Below are 21385 nucleotides of genomic sequence, written 5' to 3'. Positions count from 1 at the left end.
ATTAATTAAAGGGAGGGAGGAGGGCAGGGCAGGAATGGGGAGAGGTGAGTTACAATCTCCCATTTCCAATTCAGCCCATTCTGTCCCACAGCCAGATTCTGCTTTAGCTACATTGGATTAAAGTTTGTGGTTAGCCACAGCCTTTGTAGCAATGTATACATAGCAGTTCCACTGGAAATCTAAAATGTGATCAAACTGGACAAAAGGAAGCTTATTGGTATTTATTTGTCATTAAGTGCATAAACAGGACAAAGTCACCTTTACTTTTTTCCCCACATACCTTCTGTCTAAGTTCATAGCATGTTACAGTGGCTCCACCATACTGCACCCATCATATCATCTTATGATTCTGAAGAAATAAATTATATTTGATTTTGTCACCTGAATTTCATTTATTGCCAGAGACAGATTGCTGGCACTTCTGCACTTCGTTGTAGATTTATATGAGAAAGGTTTTGAGATGAGGAAAAACGAGGGGTCAGGATTTCAATCCAAAGCTATATTTCTAGAGCACTTTAATATTTATAAAAATTCACTCCAGACAAAAGGTAGATTATTTTTACTTATTGATACAATAGGTAATTCTTGTATTTCAGAAGTGTAAAGAAAAATGGTCATTGTAGATATATATTCTGCTCACATGCATTGCAAGGACATGGATCAGTGAGTAGGGAAATGGTTAGGGAAACAAATTAAGGATTTGGGCACGTAGAGAACAGGAGGGATGTTTTCTCTGTGCCCACTGCTCTGGGTGAGCAAGGGACACAGGTTTTGGTTTGGACCTTGCCTGCCACACAACTGAGACACAGCCATTTTGGCCCAAATCCAAAGGTGAGAAGTCACAGTGCCCTGCAGGCACCCTCCAGTGTGGTCAGTGGGGTTTAGTTAGGGATTGCTGGATCTGGCAGGCCGAGAGAGGCAATGATGCCACAGCTCCACTCCCCCAGGTCCAACCCATAGCACAGCTGAGAATATATTCCCAGTAGTCACACACACAAACACAGGTATATAACATATATATATATATATATGGCCAGCCGCACAGGTCAATACAGAAACACTCAGCATTCATGCAAACACATGCAGCACCAACAGCCTCATCCTGTTTCAGCCTGATGAGGATGAAGGTCTAGTAGGAAATAGATACATATTTTTTACATATCTGTATAAATACAAAAAATGTATGAACACACTGTGGATCCCTCTGGTAGCTGCCCACAGACACTCAGCCTGCCCAGCAACTGGCACTGGATCCTCTCACCTCGAGTTGCCTCCTGTGCAGGTACACACACACACACACAGAGGTCCAGACCCCACAGACCCCAGAGCCCAATTGGCTGGGACCCCTTGGGTCACCAGTGCCTCCAGCTCCCCAGTGCAGAGGACACATGCACACCCAGCTCAGGCTTATGTCCACTTCCATACCTGGATCCCCGACCACTTACCCTTCCAACCAGCTAGTCCAGCTCGATATTTGCTCCCTGTCACACACCAATGTACACACTCAGACTGGCTCCAGTTGCCCTGACATACACATCCAGACTGGCTCGAGTTGCTGGCATCATGGATGCCTGGGCGCCTGTGACCCCCAGTCCCACTCCAGCCACTGGCACGTGCACCCTGTACACACAGGCACACATTGATTTGGAGTCCCTCACCCAGGAAAAGAGGAGTTTAACAAGGAGACAGGATGGACTGCACTAGTCAGGAGCAGACAAGCATTCCGGCCAGCCCCTACTTACCCATGACCTTTCCCTTTTATCCTCTTATCCCTCTATTTTTCCACAATCATTCCTCCCCAGACTACCTCAATCCTTCTCTGTTCCCACCCCCAGAACCTCCCATAAATACTGCTGTGATCCCAAGATGCCCATCTCCTGCATCCCATGATGAGTCCCCCTACCCCTAGGCAGGGACCTCCTTGGTCTGTGAGATGCCCCGGAGACAGCCCTGGAAGGAGCCAGGGCAGGATGCTTTTCGGATTCCCCCACCTGAGTGTGTGGAGATGAGCCTTTTATCACCTAACCTAACAGGGCAGGTAAGGGATAAGATATTCTGGAGGCAACACCAGTAAAACAGGGAAGAGCCCTCCAGGTGTTGTGATGAAGTTTTCAGCCTCACAGCCTCTTCCAGTAGCTAAAGGGAGACAAAGCAGCCTGTAATAATAAAGTCTAACACTCATGACTGCAGAATTCACAGTGAGCCAGGAAATGTACCTTACTGTGTTGCACCATTTTCCCCATTCACAAGACCAGAAATGTTCCCTCTCTCCAGGGCTTAGTATCTCAACATTTTGCCAGTTTCTTACCCAAAAGCATCCCTGACAAACATCTGCAGAAACGAACATCATAGCATTGTAAATAAATGCTGTATAGCCCTATTCCCTCCTCTGAGATTACCTTAGAGGAAAGTTAAGGCTTGCACAAAAAAGGCATCTCCCCAACACACAATGATCATAGCAATTCCCTTTCCAAAAGCCAATTCTTCCAGCTCAGGTCTTCTCAGGTGTTCCCTTGGTCTTGCTCAGGTGCAAAATGTGCTTCATTCTTTCTGGATCTGGAAACAAATGCATTAACAACAATTTCAAAATCAGTCAGTAAAGATCTGAACTCTAGGCTGAGGTTTCCATCCCCTGGGTCTCTGCAGGGTGAAAGACCTCTGGGTGAGGGTCTATACAGCACCAAGCACCCTGGCACTTCCATCTCTATTAGGAGCTCGAGGCCCTACTCTGGTTTGATAACATTAACACTAGAGTAACAGCAGATTATATTCTAGCACTATAAAGTTGCTTTTCTTGGTATAAATGTGTTGATAATCCTCAAAGCCTATCTACAGTCTTTTTTCTGCTTCTCCATCAGCAGCAGGACTAACAAAGCCTGGTTCCTTGCATTCCCTTTGCCCCCTTGTGCAATAACTTCCTGTGCCTTCATGTCCCACCACAGATCCCACCAAAATGTTTTGCCCCTTCTCTGTCTCTACCTTCCCACCAGGAGACTACACATGGCATGACTGGTCAGGGGCCATGTGAATGGTGCTTGGCTAGTTGGCAAATATCAGACAGGCTCTGCTGAATTTTCCCTCTACTCCTTTATTCAGCTAATGGGTTTCAAAAATCTTAAAGAATTGAAGCTGCTAAACTTTTACCTCTTCAGGAAATTCACCTGAAGGTGAAAAAAAGTTCAAAACTTTTGTCAGAAAGGGGAATGGCTGGATGGACATGACATGACCATATGAACCTCAATTCTTTGGGAAACCAGACAATAAAAAATACTGACTTTCCAGAAGAGGCTATGAGAAAATTCCTCCAAGAAGACAACATTTTAAAAAATTTGGTCCAATCCCTCTGTAGGAGACAGGCTGTACAAAGGGAAAAGAGAGCTCCTCTGGCATAGTAAAGACCACAGCTGGTGCCTAACACGTATGAGGGGCTGGAGAAGATGTCACCAATGGAAGATGGCACTTGTGTCATTCTGAGCTGGCTCTCCAATCCCTGCAAGCTGCAAGTAGCAAACATGCCTTAAAGCAGCTCTGCAACATCTTTAACTATGTGGGGGCGAACAGCCACACTGCCCCCTCTCCTGGTTCTGCCGTGGGCGCAGATGAGTGCAGCTGGAAACTTCAGCCTAAAATTACTGATGACTTATCCTGTCAGTCTTGCTCATAAGCCAAAGCCATGCAGAGCCTCATTTCTCATTCAGAGGGAACTCTCAGAGATTAGGAAACTTTCCTGGCAGAGAGGAAAAGGGACATTGACTCTGAGGTCTCAAGATTCCAGCTTGCTCCAGTTTGCACCCCTTCACTCAGGGTGTTTGGGTGGAGGGTGCCTTGGGCCCCCTTATCTTCAGAGAGAGGATCCCGTAAGTGCATCTCCTTTAAAAACAATTTTGAGTGGATTAGTGAATATTAGTTTACCCAGGCATAGTGATTAAACTAAGCCTGAATCAGTATTGCCTCCAGAGGCACCTAAAGGAAAGCTTATTGCTTCAGTTTTCTCCTCTTCCATAAATTTCAGAGAAATCTCAGGAGAAATTAACACAAAAATACTTTCTCCTTACATTGTCCTCTGTAGGGAAAGGCTGGGATTTCTGAGAGGTTTTTTGGCAAGATCTGCAAATGTGCTGACCAGTCGTTGGAAAGCCTGTTCCACAGTCTGTTGGAAAGCGAAAAACTAAAGATGGAAGGACAGAAACTCAAGTGGGTCAGTTGACACCACACGCCTCAGGTCAGCAATGCTTAGCTCTGCCACGCCTGAGGATAATCTTGGAAACCTTTGTTCAGGGCAACATCTTCACAGCACTTTGGATGTTTCACTCTTCCTTTTTTTTTGGTTAACCACATGTCTTTTCACTTTTTTCCTTGCTCCCAAGGATGCCTGCCGCACAACCCTATTTCCCCTCAGATTCAATGGAAATGGGCATATGCTATCTTTACATTTTCTGAATGAACTGGAAGTGCAGCCCCTGGCATTAGGCAGGGCATGGCAATACAAGATTCACTCTACCTCTGGGCAATGCCACAGATGAATTTAAATGTCCAGCTGCATATGAAATACACGTTTGATAAAGAATGAGAGACTAATGAAGACAGCATGACTCTGAGTGAGCACAAATCTTACACAGTATTGCCATCTTGGATTTTAAACCAAGATGTCAATTAAAGATTTGAATGAGGTCAACTGCAGTGACCCAGCTAAACAAGATGCAATTAATAGTAGGCTGACCTCTCTTACCCTTCTTTCCCCAAACTGCCTCTTCTTCTGTGTACAGTTACTGCTCCTGGGGCAAAAAAGAAAAACAGAGATTAGCACTAATTAGGTCTTACTTAACATGGTTGTTTAAATAGTTAACTCTTCTCTTTCCTGGTGTGATTCTAACATATGCATCACACCGTGTTTATGGTTGATAGGGAATGATTTGAATTAACACCCTTTTTTAGCAGGTCTTTTGCTTCATCATTACAGAGAATGCTATCTAAAGCATGTAAAGTGTCTTTGGTGATACCATATGGTTAACGCTCACATGCAAGGAGTACTCTTGAGGAAAGTCCTGATCCTGAAGGGCATCCCGTGGGAGATATTCTATAAATCAGATATGTCTAACAAAACCTATGGCTATTTTCTGTCTCTGTGCAACATACCATTCCCTAGAGAAGCTGGTACTCTGATGGCTGACAGCTAAGAGGAACGGGAATAATTGCAGGCTGCTGCCACCTCTATGTCAGAAAGTCTATAGCCTCTTACCATTCGCTATCGGGAATATTTACTTGCTTGACAGTATGGGAATGGGATATAGAGAAATAAATGTTATACCCACTGATAAATACCCAAAATATACACAAGAAAACAAAACACTTTAAAAAAGTTTAAATAAAACTCCTGTGCATTCATGGTACTGTCTGTTGCTGTGCACGCGCATGAATGTGTGTGCTGAATAGACACCTGGTTGTGAGAAGGATGTAGCTGAAGATGGGTCTGTGTTGATCAGGGACTCTCTATGCTGCCCAAGGAACTGGCTGCTAAACTACCTAGCTGTCCTTCACATAAATACATTAATTTATATAAAAATTAATGTGTATTGATGATAGTTATAAGAGTAAGCTGAACAGAGAGTCCTCATTGTTTGGCAAGGATGAGATAGTAGTGGCACATGGAGGAGAAAACCTGGCGACAGCCCCTCAGCTGATGTAAATGCTGCAGGGATGCCAGGTGAGGTAGCATCTGGGAACTGAAGGTGTTGCTGGGTATAGGATAAATGCAATGCAGAGTGGGGCATCTAGGACACTGCTAAACATCAGGGATATGCAACTACCCGGAGAACCACAAAGATCAGTTTCACAAGAGCTTTATGGATTAGGATACTTTCAGAGGATTTTAGGGTTGCCACTCTGTGGCCATTGTCACCATTCTTGGGTTCTTACCCCCATCAAAAAAGAATTTCCCCTACCTCCCAGTTTAGGTTTCATTTTTGTTTTGAAAACAGAACATGGGTAAGTGGACCAACCAACTTCACTCTCACCTCAGACTATTTTAGGTCTTGTCCAGTGGGAATCTCAGTGGAGGGAAATTTCAGTCCAGAATTTAAAAGTGTTTATTTTTAAATGCTCCTGCTGCTTTTCATCTATTTTTGCTCCTCCTGGTGTGTATTTTTCTGCCCTGCTGGCTGTGGCACTGCATACTAATAGAGCAACACTTGGCCCCATCCCCAGAGGAAGTTGTGCGCAGGTTTATTGGGGAACAGAGGAGTGAGGAGGAATTTCAGCGCATCTAATAACTCTCCTACCGATGGAACGCCTTCAGGTAACAGCAGATAATTTGATCCCAGCCATTTCCTCTTGTTATACCATTGCTGAAAGAGCACTGCCTCCAAAGAAACGTATCCAACATCCTCTCCCTGATTATATATATATATACTGCAACAGCTTACAAAACGTTTCTTTGTTTCTTAAAAGTGCTTAAAGAAGGAGGCCTGTCCTGATAAATCCCCTCTGCTTGTGATTCAGGCTGACAACCTGCAGATTTTTTTTCTTGCTGTAAACAGGCATGTGAGAAAGGCTGGGCTGATCTTCCAATACAGATTAGGAAGCGATTTCCTTCAGGGCGTGTAGGAACAGTGGCAGGAGGTTTTTATTTTCATTCTTCATGCGATTATTATCAGCTCCTTAGCAGCACTAGTTTGGGATTGCGTGGTAGGCTTGGTGAGGGAAGCCTTTTGCCCCACGATCATTTCTTTTCATTCCTCAGGCCAGTGCAAAGGTAGTGAAGCAGCAGACACTCATATTCGGCTGAGTGAGCAAAGGAAAGTATCTGGTGTTCCAGGTAAGCACTGTTTATTGTTATTTATCCTTGCCTGCAGCTCTCGGGGTGGGGTGTCTCTCCCCGGCTGCCGGACCGAGCCGCAGCCGCATCGGAGCAGCACTGCCGCCCTCTCTCGGCTCCGCACGCCGGAGAGCCCCTCCAAACCCGCCGCATTTCCAGCACAGGCAGCCACTAACGAACAAGAAAACAAGGAAAAAAAAAAATTTAAAGGAAAAAGGGAAAAAAAATAACGGGAAAAAAGAAAACGGGAAAAAGGAAGAAAAAAGACAGACACAAAAAAGGACAAAAAAGGACAAAAAAAAGACAAAAAAAAAGAAAGACAAAAAAGACAAAAAAAAGACAAAAGACAAAAAAAAGACAAAAAAGACAAAAAAAAGACAAAAGACAAAAAAAAGACAAAAAAAGACAAAAAAAGACAAAAAAAAGACAAAAAAAGACAAAAAAAAGACAAAAAAGACAAAAAAAGACAAAAAAAGACAAAAAAAGACAAAAAAAGACAAAAAAAGACAAAAAAAGACAAAAAAAGACAAAAAAAGACAAAAAAAGACAAAAAAAGACAAAAAAAGACAAAAAAAGACAAAAAAAGACAAAAAAAAGACAAAAAAAAGACAAAAGACCAAAAAAAGACCAAAAAAAGACCAAAAAAAGACCAAAAAAGACAAAAAAAGACAAAAAAAGACAAAAAAAGACAAAAAAAGACAAAAAAAGACAAAAAAAGACAAAAAAAGACAAAAAAAGACAAAGACAAAAAAAGACAAAAAAAGACAAAAAAAGACAAAGACAAAAAAAGACAAAAAAAGACAAAAAAAGACAAAAAAAGACAAAGACAAAAAAAGACAAAAAAAGACAAAGACAAAAAAAGACAAAAAAAGACAAAAAAAGACAAAAAAAGACAAAAAAAGACAAAAAAAGACAAAAAAAGACAAAAAAAGACAAAAAAAGACAAAAAAAGACAAAAAAAGACAAAAAAAGACAAAAAAAGACAAAAAAAGACAAAAAAGACAAAAAAGACAAAAAAGACAAAAAAAAGACAAAAAAAAGACAAAGAAAGAAGGAGAAGGAAGAAGGAAGAAAAAAGACAAAAAAGTAAAAAGAAAAAGAAAGAAGGAGGAGAGGAAAGGAGGAGAGGAAAGGAGGAGAGGAAAGGAGGAGAGGAAAGGAGAAAGAAGAAGAAGAAAAAATAAAAAATAAAAAATAAAAAATAAGACAGAAAAAATAAAAAATAAAAAAGAAAAGAAAAAATAAAAAGGAAAAAAGGAAAAAAATAAAAGAGAAAAGAAATAAGAAAAAAGAAAAAAGCTAGAAAAGCAAAAATAAAGAATAAAAAATAAAAAAGAGAGATATTTTTTTTTTTTAATTAAAAGAAAGTGTGTGTTCTTCACTGCAGGGGTGGTAAAGCACTTGAACAAGCTCCCAGGGAAGCAGTCATGGCCCCAAGCCTGTCAGTGTTCAATAAACATTTGTACAATACTCTTAGACATATGGTTTCTCTTTTAGGTAGGTTGCCCTGTGTGGAGTCAGGAGTTGGACTCAATGATCCTCGTGGGTCACTTCCAACTCAGGATATTCTATGATTCTTAGTACTAAAACTCAATTCACCTTAGTTATACTGCTTGCAGGACAGCATCTCAAAATACTATGCAAATGCTAACATTTAATGAAATGAAAGAAGAGAAACAGACATTTGTCCTACCATAATTTTTGTCATTAGGTATTTTTAAAAGACTATTAAATTAAAACAAGGACAGGCTGTATTAACTACCAGCAGTAAACCAGTATCAGACCTACCAATTCTTGCTTCTTGGGCGGGGAACGTGTTATGCCACACACTGTATAAGAGAGCAGTGTAGAAGACAGACAGGGAAGGCATACAGAAAACATTATCTCCATTTCACAGGTTCAGAAGAGAAGTGCAAGAAGACTAAAAAGAGCACCCAAAGTCACTTGTGCACTGGACTGAGCTGGGAATATGGCACAAAAATGTAAGCATTCTGATCTGCTCCAGCTTGGGATTACAAGGAAGCAGGAAAGGAGATGTGTGCAGATGTCTCTGTGCCATTATTGATGAAACATTTTGCTATTTTTACTTGTAGGGATTCTGCAGGAACAAAGACTTTCCTCCTTCTGTCATAACTGCCTGGAGGTTCTCCTGACCTTTTTTTCCCCCTCCCATTTTTCCAGGTGATTAAACTGTGCAGTCAGAAAGCATGACTATAATGCCAAGAAGCCAGCAATTCTAACACCACAAAAGGATAATTGTGTAATACTTCAGACCATATTAGTTTCAGCATGGACTGACCCTCAGCCAGGGATGACAGAGTGCCAACAGCTCCCAGCACAATGACTGACAGAACTGGGACATGGCAAATTGCACTTTTGAAGCCTGCAGCAGAAGAGCTAGGGGATATGCTTTGCATTAAAAACAGTCATGTACTATATTCTTAGAACAAGGGATAAAGTAGGACAGCACATAACTACCTCCCTTCTAAACCACTTCACTTGAAACATTTTCCATCCCCCTCTAATTCTCCTTTGCTAGTCCATAAAAGACAGTTGTATGTACGACTAGTGTAACGTTACTTATAGTCTTATACTATACTACAGATTTTTATTTAATTAAAGAGATTTTGCTACCTGCAAATGTCACATTAATTGAAAGAACAGCTTAGGGTGTGACATCTATCAATGGGTGAGTGAAAAGACTGCTTTTCCTCCCCTCAACTCAGTGCTGCAATTGAGACTCAGAACGTTACAGCTGTATTAGAGGTCTCGGTGTTGTACCCATAGAGACTAAGGCACAATCGAGGCACTCAAGCATACAAGATTTTGACCCCTCCCAAATCTTTGCTCACATCTCCACTAACTAGGTGGTTTAGTAACATTCCCAGCCTGGTGTTGCCCCAGTGTGAGCAATTGGGACTCCACAGGTAAGATCCTGAATGGGAAAGAACTTAGGGCTAGCCAGAAGTAAATGTATAGCATAGGTGAAATTTAGGTTTTCCCATGGGTTTTCCACCTGGGAAGAGAGGAATCTCGGTTCCATTCCTCAGCTTCAGGATGTTTCTGTATTTTTGCCAGTTACTATTTAGCTTTAAAAGAAGACTAAAAAAAAATAGTTGCTCCTGTTCCCACAGGTCTCAGGAACTCTGCACTCTCTTCTTCACTGTGGTGTGGCTTCCCCAGGCAATATTCCTGCTGTGGGATATCCCATGGTCTGAGGCACAAAGCCCTCTCCTGGGAAGGGAACTTGAAGCCAGCCAGAGCGGGAACTGAAGGCAGCCCAACATCTCTTGCTTTCCAGGACTTACAGTAAGCAACTGCTATTACAGACAAAGGTACGCTTATACATCCCTCTGACAAAGTCTAGGGCAAGCTCCTGCTTTCAAGAGATCATTTATCTCCCAAAGTGAACAGGAAATTCCCTCCTCCTGTCTTAAGTGAGCCCCTCAAGAGAAGGGTGAAATACTTGACATGTCCTATTGCAACCCAGCTTCTACCAGGCACTGTAGATGTGACAGCAACACGTGGAATAGAGGGCCTGGGTCTTCACTCTGGGAAATGAGGATTTGATAACCCAAACTCTTTTCTTCTGTCATTACTATATTTGAGTTCTAAAGGCATGATTAAACTCCAAGTTGTTGAATCCCGCTGACCCAGTCTGTGTATTGTAAAACTACTTTCCTGTTCCTGTGCCTCGTTAAAAATCTGTACTCATTTCAACTTGTGCTGACAGCTGGTACTGTAAGTAATATTAAACTAACATTTTTATTTTCAGAACATGCTTTGAACAGAGTAGCCTTAATGTAAAGAATTATTTTAACAGTTCATTTCCTAAAAACAGCTAAATCACTCTTTCCAAATATTACATCCACACACAAGCTGACTCACAGCATGAAGTTTCACTGAAGCCATGGCATGGCCACAGCAAATTCAATGCAAAAGTAATAATCTCAATTTACATAGAGACCACCCTCAGGGGATAAAACCCACCAAAACCTACACAATAAAAATAGGAAAGAAAACTCATAGGATTATCTAGCAATCAGCTTAAAAGCACAGGCAGTCTGGAGGAAGGATATTAATGTCTTTGATTCTTGAACAGCTCTAGAAAGTTCTGTAGTAGGGATAGAATTTTCTGTTCAATTACGTAGGGCAATTTCAAATATATAAATATAATTACAAAACTTCTGTTAGATTTTGCTTACAGCACAGTCAAAAGAGATTATGATTTAACTGAGACTAGAATTTCAGACATGCTTTAACATGTTTTTAGTGTTGCCCCCTGCAGATCCATCATGTACAGATCAGGTTATTTACAGATTAAGTGCCTGGACACAAGAGAGATTACAATATGAAATATGTTAAAAAACCTGGAATTAATTTTATAACTTTTGCTAAAAGAACTAATAATACACAACACAATTGGCCCAACATCTATAGATCTGCTTGTAATTGCTACTTTCTACTACAACAACTTTCAATCTACAACCATATGGGTTTCCACTGATTCACCACAATGGAAATGTCACTCTGGCTCAATATTGTTAAATGCCACTTTCAGAACAGGAAATAGAAGCTTTGAAGTGACCAAAGAAATGGAGCAATTGTGTAGTTTAGTGCAGTTTGAAAGAATTGTTACAAATTCCTTTAAGCACTACAAAACGGGAAGCGGGTAAGATCTGTTAATTTAAACCTGCTTTGCCATGATTATGTGACACAGTTGACAAAGTTTTGATATAATCAATGGTATAGAGGTCCCAAAGTGAAATCTTAAATAGTCACTACATAAAATATCACTTTAAAATACAACTCTTAAGATTCCTAGTTTATCAATAATCATGTATCACTAAAGAGTAAATTGATAAAGGATTTTCTTTCACACCTTCCTTGCCTCTTCCTTCCATCATGGTGCTAAGCCCACGTTAGCGGTGCCTGCACTAACAGAGCCAGGAGATGGAGCACAGGAGAGGCAATCAAGATTGGCATGTCAACAAAAGCACCTGATGCCACTGATGCTTCTCCCACACTTCAGTCCTCAGGCACCAGAGCAGAACCAGGAACCCTCCTGACTCCAAGTTTTCCTAGTAAAGATAGATTTGAAGAGCCACTTCTCTAAGTGATAAAAATAAAATGCTGATATGTTCTATTGTCAAATAAATCTGTAAGATCAGAATTACACAGTGTTATTGTTAAGCTATTTTATTTTAGTTATACGGAGCTTTGGCCAGATCACATTCAACTGTTCATTCAGCCTAACAGGTTTCGCTTAATTAATCCACAGAGTAACTTAGTTTCCAACAACTGTTTAAAAGCAATGTTAACAAAGGTCCCTAATTTAATCTTCTGCCCTTCCATTTAAAAAGTGATTTTTAAATATCATTGAAAGACAGCACTTGGATACTAACAGTTTACTGCAAAGACTTCTACTGAGAAGAAAACAAGAAGGTAAAAAAAATAAAACACCCCCTACCCCCATACACACAAAAGGATACCAAAAAACACCAAATAGAGGTTTTAAACAAATTTTACTGGTAGAAAAGCAACATTTTAGCATCATTTCACAATAAAAAGGTAAGATCTGTTTGGTGTTATACAGACATGGTTTATCAACTCAGAATGCCATAGGTAAAGCACACTGTAATACTCAGTATGAAAGGTATGACATACATGCTGTTGTATTTAGCTGGTTGTAATTACTCCTAGTGCCTCTTTGTGGATACTTTCTTAATTACAGGCCCGCTCTGCTTCATACTCTGGAATAAAAAAATCTACTTCATATTCTGGAATATAAAAACTGGAAATGTTAAAATACACTGAAACGTGTCTGGAAAAAAATCAAACCCAGGACCAATTTCTCACTACACAATAACAGCTCTACCAGATCATGGAAATAATGGCATCTTGTATGTAGACTATCTGTCCCATCATTCTACTCCCCCTTATATAAAAACAGGAAAAGAATTGTCTTGATATAGAAAATTGTTCCATCTTCTTGCTTCTGCATTCATGCAACTTCATTATCAGGTTTCCCTATCCAGATATTAAACTGTAAAATGAACATTACTTATCATGTGGCTTTTCCACCATCTTCAGTGCTAATCTTCCAACCATTAGCAAACTGTTTAAGGGGGGGAAAAACACAGAATTAAACAATAATAATAATTTGTCAATTCATTTTCAAATACTTCCCATGTAACTGGTGCATGGAAACAAAAGAGATACACAAAATATGATTCACTCCACCTCAATTTAATTAAGCAAGTAAGAAATCACACATAGGAGGGTAAAAAAAAAAGTATATTGTGTTGTACCTGACACCAGCAATTAGCCCTGCAGGCATGAATTTTCCAGAGTTGTAAAATCTTGTTCCCATGACAGCAGTCAGTGTTCCAGATGTAACTTAAATGAGAGATTATACAGTGCAGTCAGCAGAGATGCATGTGTGTGAGAGATGCTACAATTCAAAACTAACAGAACAGAGAGAACTAGCAGCATCAAGTAAAAAGTGAAACAGTTATTTTACATGATGGACAAAAAGAGTTAATAAATTGTGTAAACTTTGGAATGCCTCCATATGTGAAGCATAAATATTCTAAATCAAGTTCTAGCAGGCAGTGCACTCCATACGCTTCTGCAAACACTCCTCAAATTTCTTTGTCAAAACGTGCTTCTTTGGAGACTGGAAATAATCTATGCTACACTGCTCTGGAACTCACTCCTTCCCTGTGCAGAGGCAAATCACTAAACCTGTGCACATAATTCCCTTGCTTCTCGTAAAAGGGAGAGAGCATTTTCGTGTCTAACTTGTAGTAATGTTCTGAGAATTAACACATTTATGTTTGCAAAGTGAACCTTCTGAAGTGTGCTATGGAAGCACTAAGTGTGCTATGGAAGCACTAAGCATTACCAATCCATTTCAGCCCCGCACCACCTTCCACTAGGGTCAGAGAGTTAAAGCTACCCATCCTGACCACTTGACATAGAGACAGAAGTCAGGTAGTTCCACTGAGCCAGTAAAATAGAAAGGTCAATCACTGAACACCTTATCTCAAAGAAAGATACATACTAAAAAACACACTAATTAAATCCTTAGCATGCATCTGCTACCCAGTGGTAACAGCTACACATTAACATGTTGTTCCAACCACTCTCATTTTCTACCACTGCTTCTATGTGATGGTTGGTCCTGCAGGACCCAGCTCACCTTCAGTCCTAGCCATGGCTAAACACTGTCCTTGACATCTAACAGTCCCCTATAAGTAACTAAGTAAAAGACTGAGACTACAGTCTAATACACAAGAAAGAACTAAAATACTTCAGGTATTCAAATACCCCAAGCTCTAATCAGTAGCCAGTCTTCAAAATATACACAGTTCACTAAATGTAATTTTGTCTAAGACAGCAGCAGAACACACCTTCTCCAAAAACTCTGAAGCATGTAACGGAGGAGGAAAAGATTCCATATGCTACTGAATTACAGACATATATCTCTCTGGCATTTGGGAAAATACTTTATCTCGCTCCTGTTAAGCTTGCTGTATCGGCAGTTTATTCCAGTTATATAGACTTGACTATGCACAGCTTTTGACCTATCCAGTAGATGTGGAAGTGGACTGCACTGTAGACAACGCTTAAGTGGAGAGAAATACTGGGCCTTCCCCTTTCACTTCTGACTTCCACCTATCAAAGAACTAAATGCTATGTCACTGCTTCAGTGAACAAATGCTATAGTCAGTGGCAGCTCTTTAAGCACTAAGCAGTGAGTCTCCACAGTTCGCTTCTCAATGTCAGGGAGAAGGGAAGCTCCAGTTCTGAGAAGAAGGAAGAAGATACTGCATCACTGAAGCTTGCTTCTCTGTTAAATCTCCCCAGGTGTGCAACACCTTTGTAATTCCACATTTCTCGTGTATAAAAATAAGCCAATCACCACCTCTGCCATTTTCAGCAATAATAAAATAACCTGCTAGGGGTATGGGCAGCCTGCAGAGGAATCACTCTTCCTGAAATTCTCCAGCCTCCTGCAGGATGCTGAAAGTAGGATCCAGCAAAAAGAGGACACACAGAGGTCAGACATCAATTTACTAGCACTTCCATTGGCACTATGATCCTTCAAACATGCCAGCGTGAGACACGCATGGTGGCAGCCACCAATTCAGAGAAGCCTGGGGACTGAAACATATCTAGTGCTAGAGAACTGTCATGCACTGATGTCTTCTACAGATCAGGAATGGAGAGTAGAGGATACTACTAACACAAATACTGGCCAAAGGATTACATAAAACGTGCTCACAAGTATCTGAGATACAGCAGTCTAACAAGTGTCAGGCATCAGCTGAGCTACAGGAATTATCTACATATATTTCCTCAGCCCACGTCAATTGCAAGGTATCCTAACTTATCAGTGAATGAGAAAAGTTCAAGTGATAGGTGATTACTGTTCTAACTTGTTCACAACCCTGAGCTCCATATGGTAAATAGAAGAAAGAGAAAAATTGCATTTTGGAGATTCACACCATACTACATATATGTTTTTAAACACAAAATGCTTATTTGATTTTTGTTTTACTGAAGGTTGTTAAATAATGGTATTTGGTTTGATAATTTTTTTAAACCACTTAAGTTTCACTTTATCCTTGCACACATTTTCCTTCACAATCTGTAGGTTTTCTGATGTTCAGAAGACAAACTCTAATGACAAATAACAGATATTTTCCTCTCCTGTTATAGAAAAGGGACAAAAATATAAGTTTGAACTATCGTCCAAAGCACTTCAAACTTCTCACAAAAGGGATGCTGGAACGTAGTGAGAAATCACTGAGCAAGACAGTTTTTAATATGCATTCTCAATACATTCTTTAAAAAAAGAATTAAGTAATGCTAACAGTTCACATTCCAAGAGAGCAGTATTGGTCACTAATGAAGATTTTTCACTAAAACACAAGTTTAAAAATTGGATTGAAACTTGATTTATAACACCATCAGTCTAACTCTTCTGCAGACTTTTAGGTACTCATTTTAAGTATCCAGCTATTTTAGGGTAAATATAATTCCTTCTAGTTAAAATTTTAAACGACTTACTCAGAGATATCCAAACATTACTTGGATTCTGTGAGAGCTGATAGGCACCCAGTCCAGCCAAACTCCCAAAGAAAAGGCCAGCAGCTAGTGATGGGACACTACCTGAACAAGTAAAAGATAATGCCTTTATTAGCTCAGAAATAAACTTGCTCATCAGCATGTCTGTTTTGTAAAACACCAACAATAACAAAAAAAAAAGAGGCATTCATTGTTATAAAGCACATTAGAGAGTTTTTTTTTCTTTTAAGACACTAAGACCATGCTGATCTGCACCGAGAAACACGTTCAAATACTCTTGTATAAGATAGAAATAGCATTAGTATTTAACTATTTAACAGCAAAGACAATGTATTTGTGATGGAAAGAATAACGAGAACAGCAAAAGAATTGGTGTTCTCTCTGTGCAAACCGAAGCATGTTGTTTCAACAGAGTAATATCAGAATTTCTTGAGAGGCAGCAAAGTAGATGGACTAAACAGTAAGGGTTTAAGACCAGAAAAAGGACACATAGACTGAACTGGCCAGGAAAGCATTCAAATAGAGAGTTGCCAAAGAACAGAATGGAGTCAAGTAAGAGAGGTCATATCTCCTAAGTGTACCTTAGATCTGACCCAAAGATAACTGCAGACTTTGGAAGAAGGTTCCCTGGACTCACCTAATCTTTGGATCAAGTCCTCAAGTATACATGATAATCCCAGGATGCCAGGAGATAAAGGATACCACATCCAAATTGGCGATTTATAGATGACATCAAGTAATGAAGTGGCATGAGCACTGTGAGTGGTGAATGCTCTCAATGAGGCTAATGGAGAATTCAGGACTTAATGCTACTGAGGGTGGTTCTTTATATATTCCATTTTCCAGGTCACCTTTAAGAGACTTGAGATTGCAAAGCTAAGCTGATAAAGATCTCTTCTTGGTGTTACAGGAGGACTGCATGTTGCTACCATGAAGTAATAATTTTTCAGCCATCAACAAAGTAGCTGTAACATTGCTTCAGATCCTGCTTTTGGTATAAAAAGCAAGAGATAAAGATGATAGAAAGCAACCAGATATTCTTGTACAGGTGCAAGTGGCTGCTCTGCACAGAATACAGCTTAGCAACCAGTGTGGTAGCTACAGTTATTTCCACAAGCCTGGGAGCCAAGAAATGGCCATCATATCCTTGACTTTTACCTCAAGGTATTATTTAAGCAGCTATGACACGTACACTTACTAGTACAACTACACCACCTCTGGATCAGGAAGTTCCTGAGCCTCAAAACACTGGGACCCAGAGAACTTACTAAATTAAGAGAGAAAAATCAGTCAATCAATCAATCACTCTCTGCTTGCCCTGTTCTCTATTTTTCCCAAGGCACCTCCTGCTGACTGCTGGTTGTGTGGGTAAATAGACCTGGCTGTAAAAGAACAGATCACCATCTTAGCTCTATGGACGAAAATTCCATTTTCTTTTGTTTTCTCCAAGTTATTAGCAGGAATACGATAACTTGTCTTACCCCTACCCCCCCCCCCCCCCCAAATCACCATACAAGTTCCTGTTTCCCCTTCAAAAATCCTGTGACCTGGATTCCCTTACCTCAGCATGACCACGTCCTCCCATGTGGGACCAGACCATAAGAAAGACACCTACCATTTCATAATGGCCTCAGAGAAATATGGATGCAATTAGTTACTTAAGTTCTCAGTATTGTCCTTCCTGCCCTAAACTCCACTCACTGCCCAAAGGATAAATCAAGCCAATAGAAAACAGATTGGAATAGGCATTATCATCTATGTAGTCAAATGCACTGGTGTGATTCTTACTGATTTCAGCAATGTACCTTTGTATCACAAACACAAAGGTGACTTAAGGATTTTTGAATCTGAAAGAGAGAGTATTGCAGCAGGAATGAAGCCACAGTTCTGTCCGGAGGACAAACTCAGAAAAATGTCAGGAAATGAAAGCAGGAGGTCAGAGGGGAAGCTTATGATGCAGAGCCCAGAAAAGGAACAAGTTTAAGGACTGATTTGCATTGTTCAGCTCTACTTGGAGAACAGATCCTTCTGAAAACTCTCTGCAGCTTACAGTATACTGTTACCATCAAACATTAAAATAAGAAAAAACCTCTAAAGAAAAAAAAGTTATGTCCTTTGAAGATACAAAACATTTATAGAAGGCTTATATTTAAAATAGCAGGGGAAAAGCCTTTCTGAAGCAAACTTACGTCAGTTCACCCAAAAAGCACATCACAGAAGCAGTATACCAACATCCACCAGAAAACAGATGGTGGACTTATCAGCCCAAAGCACCAGCTCAACCCAAAAAAGCACCACACCCCAACAGCAGCAAGTTATCATCACATGGTACAAGCTGATAAATTTTATACCTGTGTGAACTTCAAGATAGGAGGCTTTTGTAAAAAGCCGCCTAGCTCACACAAAGTTATTGGGGTACGAAGGAGGGGAGAGGGAAGGAGGGGAGAGGGAGGGAGGGAGGGAGGGAGAAGCACCTTCCCGCACTGTACCTGCTTTTGCATAGCCAATAAGCCCTCCAGATGCCACCAGGGCGGCGTAGCCAAAGCCGAGCCAGTCCACTGCCATGCTGGAAGAGAAATTGAGGTCAGGATCTTAATTTTTTAGAGAAAAAAAAAAATACTAGCATTTTGCTGTGGAGAGCTTTTCCACGCGCAAGGCCTGCCTAAAGCCCGAACCCTAACCCGAGCCTGAGCGATGAAAACCGATTTGTCGGGAATGCGGCCCTGGGGGCGGTGGGGCAGACTTCGGGGTGCGCCCCTCCGCGGAAGGTACGCGGGCGGCCCTCACCTGCCCCGCGGCCCCGCTCCGTAGCAGCGTAGGGCGGAGCCGGCGGCGGAAGGGGAGGTGAGGGAGCAACGCACCGCCCGAACCTTCCCTTTTCCGGCTGTTCGGAGAGAAGAAAAAATCCAACCAACCAAGAGGAAGGGTAGGGTGCGTCCCGCGGTCCAGGGCTGCGGAGGGGAAGGTGCTGATACCCTCCCAGGTCCCTGCAGAGCTCAGGGTAACTCCCCTGGCCCCGGTGGGGGCATCGAGGGTGCCCGAGCAAGCCCGAGGGCCTACAGATGAGGAGAGACTTCAGCGCAGACAAAAGTTTTGCGCGTCTGTCCAGTGAGGGGAAAGCTCCCTCCTGACCGCTTTCGTGCCACCCGATCCATCCTAGTCCTGTACCAGAGGCGGGGGTATGTGGTAGAGCTGAGAATTTAGGGTTGTGGTTTGTAGTGTGGCAGCAGCTGCATCTCTGGGCAGCCCACAGGCGCTTCCAGCTTTTGTCAGTAATTTCGGGCTTGTGGAACATGTAGAGGATTTCTGTAATCGTCAAATTACAAGCACAGCTAGTGCAACAGAAAAAGGAGTCTTCTGCTGTAGGAGTTACCCAACAGTGGGAGATGGAAAATACCTTGCAAAGAAAATGTTTTGCATTTTTTTTAATCTGGAAAAAATTTAGATGTTTCTAACTGTCTACAAAGATAAACTTTTTCTTTTTTTCAAGTGCTGAAACTAGCTTTCTTCATGTAAATGGTGCATAAGTTATTCCAGTTGGCTATGCACTTACCTCCCATGGAGATTTAAGTGCATAGGAAGAGCGAGCACCCCTCCAGCCAGGTCCCTGAGCTGAGGGCCTTTGGTTCCTTTTCATAACAGAAGGCACAAAACAGGAGAGGTCTGTGCTTTTTGCAAAACGCAGCTTTCTCTAGCTGCATTTCAAGTTTTCCCATCTTTATGAATTAGCCTAATGGTCAGAAAGTGGAGAGGAGTTTAATTCCCTTGTTGGCCTAAGTGGCTTAAATAGAGATCTCCCATCTCCCTGAGAACTGCCACAACCAGCACAGATGGGGTTCCCTGTTCTGTTCAAGCTGTGTAATGGCTGTGAGGTTCGAGTTCCTCTGGGCTGTGCTTTGTAATCCAGCACTGGGGTTCCCCAAGAGCGGAAGGAGAAAAACTGGAAGAAATCCACAGCTGCTGAGCTCACCTGGGGCTCAACTGAAGATGCTGCTCGCTAGGCTGTTGTTCCTTGCAGCTGTGGCTCCATCTACTCTACCAGCATCATGCACACTCACCCTTCCTGAGACAGGAAGAGCTTTCTCACCACTGACACCTCCTCTTGCTCTGCACTGCTGCCTCCCCTCTATCATTCTAAGCAATTCCCTGAAAACTAGGATGGAAGATGTGCTGGAAAGGAAGATGTGCACAAGGAAACAATAACGAAAAATTGCCAAGTACTGGTTAGTAGGTGAGCATTCACTCAAGGTATAGAAAATTACTTCTTTCAGGACTGTTTCTGTATTTCATTTTAAAAGCTGTTAGGGCTTGTCTTCTCTGTCTCTAGTTCACAAATTGTTCCATGTCTCATGAGACATGTAATTCTTTGTTACTACACAGGGGGTTTGGATTTTTACAAATGTATAATGTTTACTGTAAGTCTAAACATTAGAATCAAAATTCTGTGGAATTTTTGCTTTTTAATTCTTAAAATTATGTGCAAACTGTATTTGTCCTGGTACTCATAAAAGGTTGCTTCTGTAACTGTGACAGCCATAGCCATGAGCTCAGATATTTAAAAATTCAAACAATAAAAACTGTTTTAGTAGTGACAGCCATTTTGTCAAGAACAGACATAGGATAAGCATTATAAAACAGACATAACACTTTACAAGTTAAAACACTTTACACAATTCTTACTTAAGCTTATACTCTCTAAGTCCCATATTTACTATAGGACTTTATCAATTAAAAATGTGATTTGGTACCTTTCCTGCCAAGTCAACAAACCATTCTAAGTCCCACATTATTTGCCTGTGTTTGTATACACACGTTCCAGGTATTATTAAAGTTAAAAGCTGTGTAAGTTCAAACTAAAGTACAATTGAAAACCCTTTAATGTTGAATTAAACTGAGCTCATATAAATCAACTAGACTGAATATTCAGACAAGGGGTTGTGATCATTTATCTAAGTAATCTAAATAAGGGAAAGTTACAGAATACAAACACAGACACCCACCTCCAAGAGAATGCTGCCATTGCCACTTGAAGAATCTTGAAACAGCACTGATGATGTGCACTGTTTCAGTGTCAGCATACACAAGATGTAAGCTGGAGTTATATTCTATTTTACATCCCTAAGACAGCCTGTATTCCCATCTCCAGATTTGGCTCAATCTTTTTTGTGATATTCTTTACCTTTCCTCTTGCTACACGAATAAGGAGGAACAGATTATTACTAAAGGGAATCAGAATAAAGCGCAGTTCCAGTTACTCTCTGAAAACAGAATAAATAATGACTACTCTGGTAGTGCAGAAAACAACATTAAAATGTCCTTAAAAGAAATAAAGAGAACATTTAGTACAGCTATTTGACCTTGTTCTCTCCAGCTCAACTTTGTTTTTCCCACTGTGTATTTGTAATAACACTTAGGATAAAATCCTGTTCCCAGTGATTGAGAAGGTCAGGAATTCACTTTCTGTTTAAGTGCAAA

General features: G+C 40.9%; 1 protein-coding gene and 2 long non-coding RNA genes across 6 annotated transcripts; 1 reads left to right on the top strand and 2 right to left on the bottom strand.

Annotated features, from left to right (window-relative positions):
- Window positions 1-250: 250 nt before the first annotated feature.
- On the bottom strand, window positions 251-7060 carry LOC141944687 (uncharacterized). The gene is made up of 3 exons (XR_012629308.1): window positions 6846-7060; window positions 4730-4775; window positions 251-2556 (listed from the first exon to the last, which is right to left on the bottom strand). It is a non-coding gene; the product is annotated as an uncharacterized LOC141944687 (long non-coding RNA).
- Window positions 6240-10466, top strand: LOC141944681 (uncharacterized). The gene is made up of 4 exons (XR_012629305.1): window positions 6240-6295; window positions 6740-6814; window positions 8712-8995; window positions 9949-10466. It is a non-coding gene; the product is annotated as an uncharacterized LOC141944681 (long non-coding RNA).
- A 1854-nt stretch (window positions 10467-12320) lies between these two features.
- On the bottom strand, window positions 12321-19501 carry LOC141944670 (transmembrane protein 14C-like). Of its 4 annotated transcripts, none has more exons than XM_074871687.1 (5): window positions 19464-19501; window positions 18400-18476; window positions 15893-15994; window positions 13126-13213; window positions 12321-12932 (listed from the first exon to the last, which is right to left on the bottom strand). In XM_074871687.1, the coding sequence occupies exons 1-5, from the start codon at window positions 19484-19486 to the stop codon at window positions 12875-12877; spliced, it is 348 nt and encodes a 115-aa protein (XP_074727788.1). In that variant the 5' UTR covers window positions 19487-19501; the 3' UTR covers window positions 12321-12874. The 4 variants fall into 4 exon arrangements, with proteins under 4 accessions (XP_074727788.1, XP_074727777.1, XP_074727798.1 ...); XM_074871676.1 differs by lacking the exon at window positions 19464-19501 and adding an exon at window positions 18826-19390; XM_074871697.1 differs by lacking the exon at window positions 19464-19501 and adding an exon at window positions 18698-18799.
- Between the last annotated feature and the right edge of the window lie 1884 nt (window positions 19502-21385).

Source organism: Strix uralensis, chromosome 1 (assembly GCF_047716275.1).
Source record: "Strix uralensis isolate ZFMK-TIS-50842 chromosome 1, bStrUra1, whole genome shotgun sequence".
In the NCBI taxonomy this organism is placed as follows: domain Eukaryota; kingdom Metazoa; phylum Chordata; class Aves; order Strigiformes; family Strigidae; genus Strix; species Strix uralensis.
This window is presented reverse-complemented; position numbering and strand designations above follow the sequence as displayed.

What these genes read in the sequence shown, in the direction of transcription:
- LOC141944670 (XM_074871676.1), bottom strand. Translation starts at nt 19,205, where the DNA reads ATGTTCCACAAGCCCGAAATTACTGACAAAAGCTGGAAGCGCCTGTGG. An exon ending in TAATGTTTGGATATCTCTGA is followed by an intron (nt 13,214 to 15,892) that starts GTAAGTCGTTTA and finishes CTCTCATTTAAG; the next exon opens with TTACATCTGGAACACTGACT. An exon ending in GGGCTAATTGCTGGTGTCAG is followed by an intron (nt 12,933 to 13,125) that starts GTACAACACAAT and finishes CCCCTTAAACAG; the next exon opens with TTTGCTAATGGTTGGAAGAT.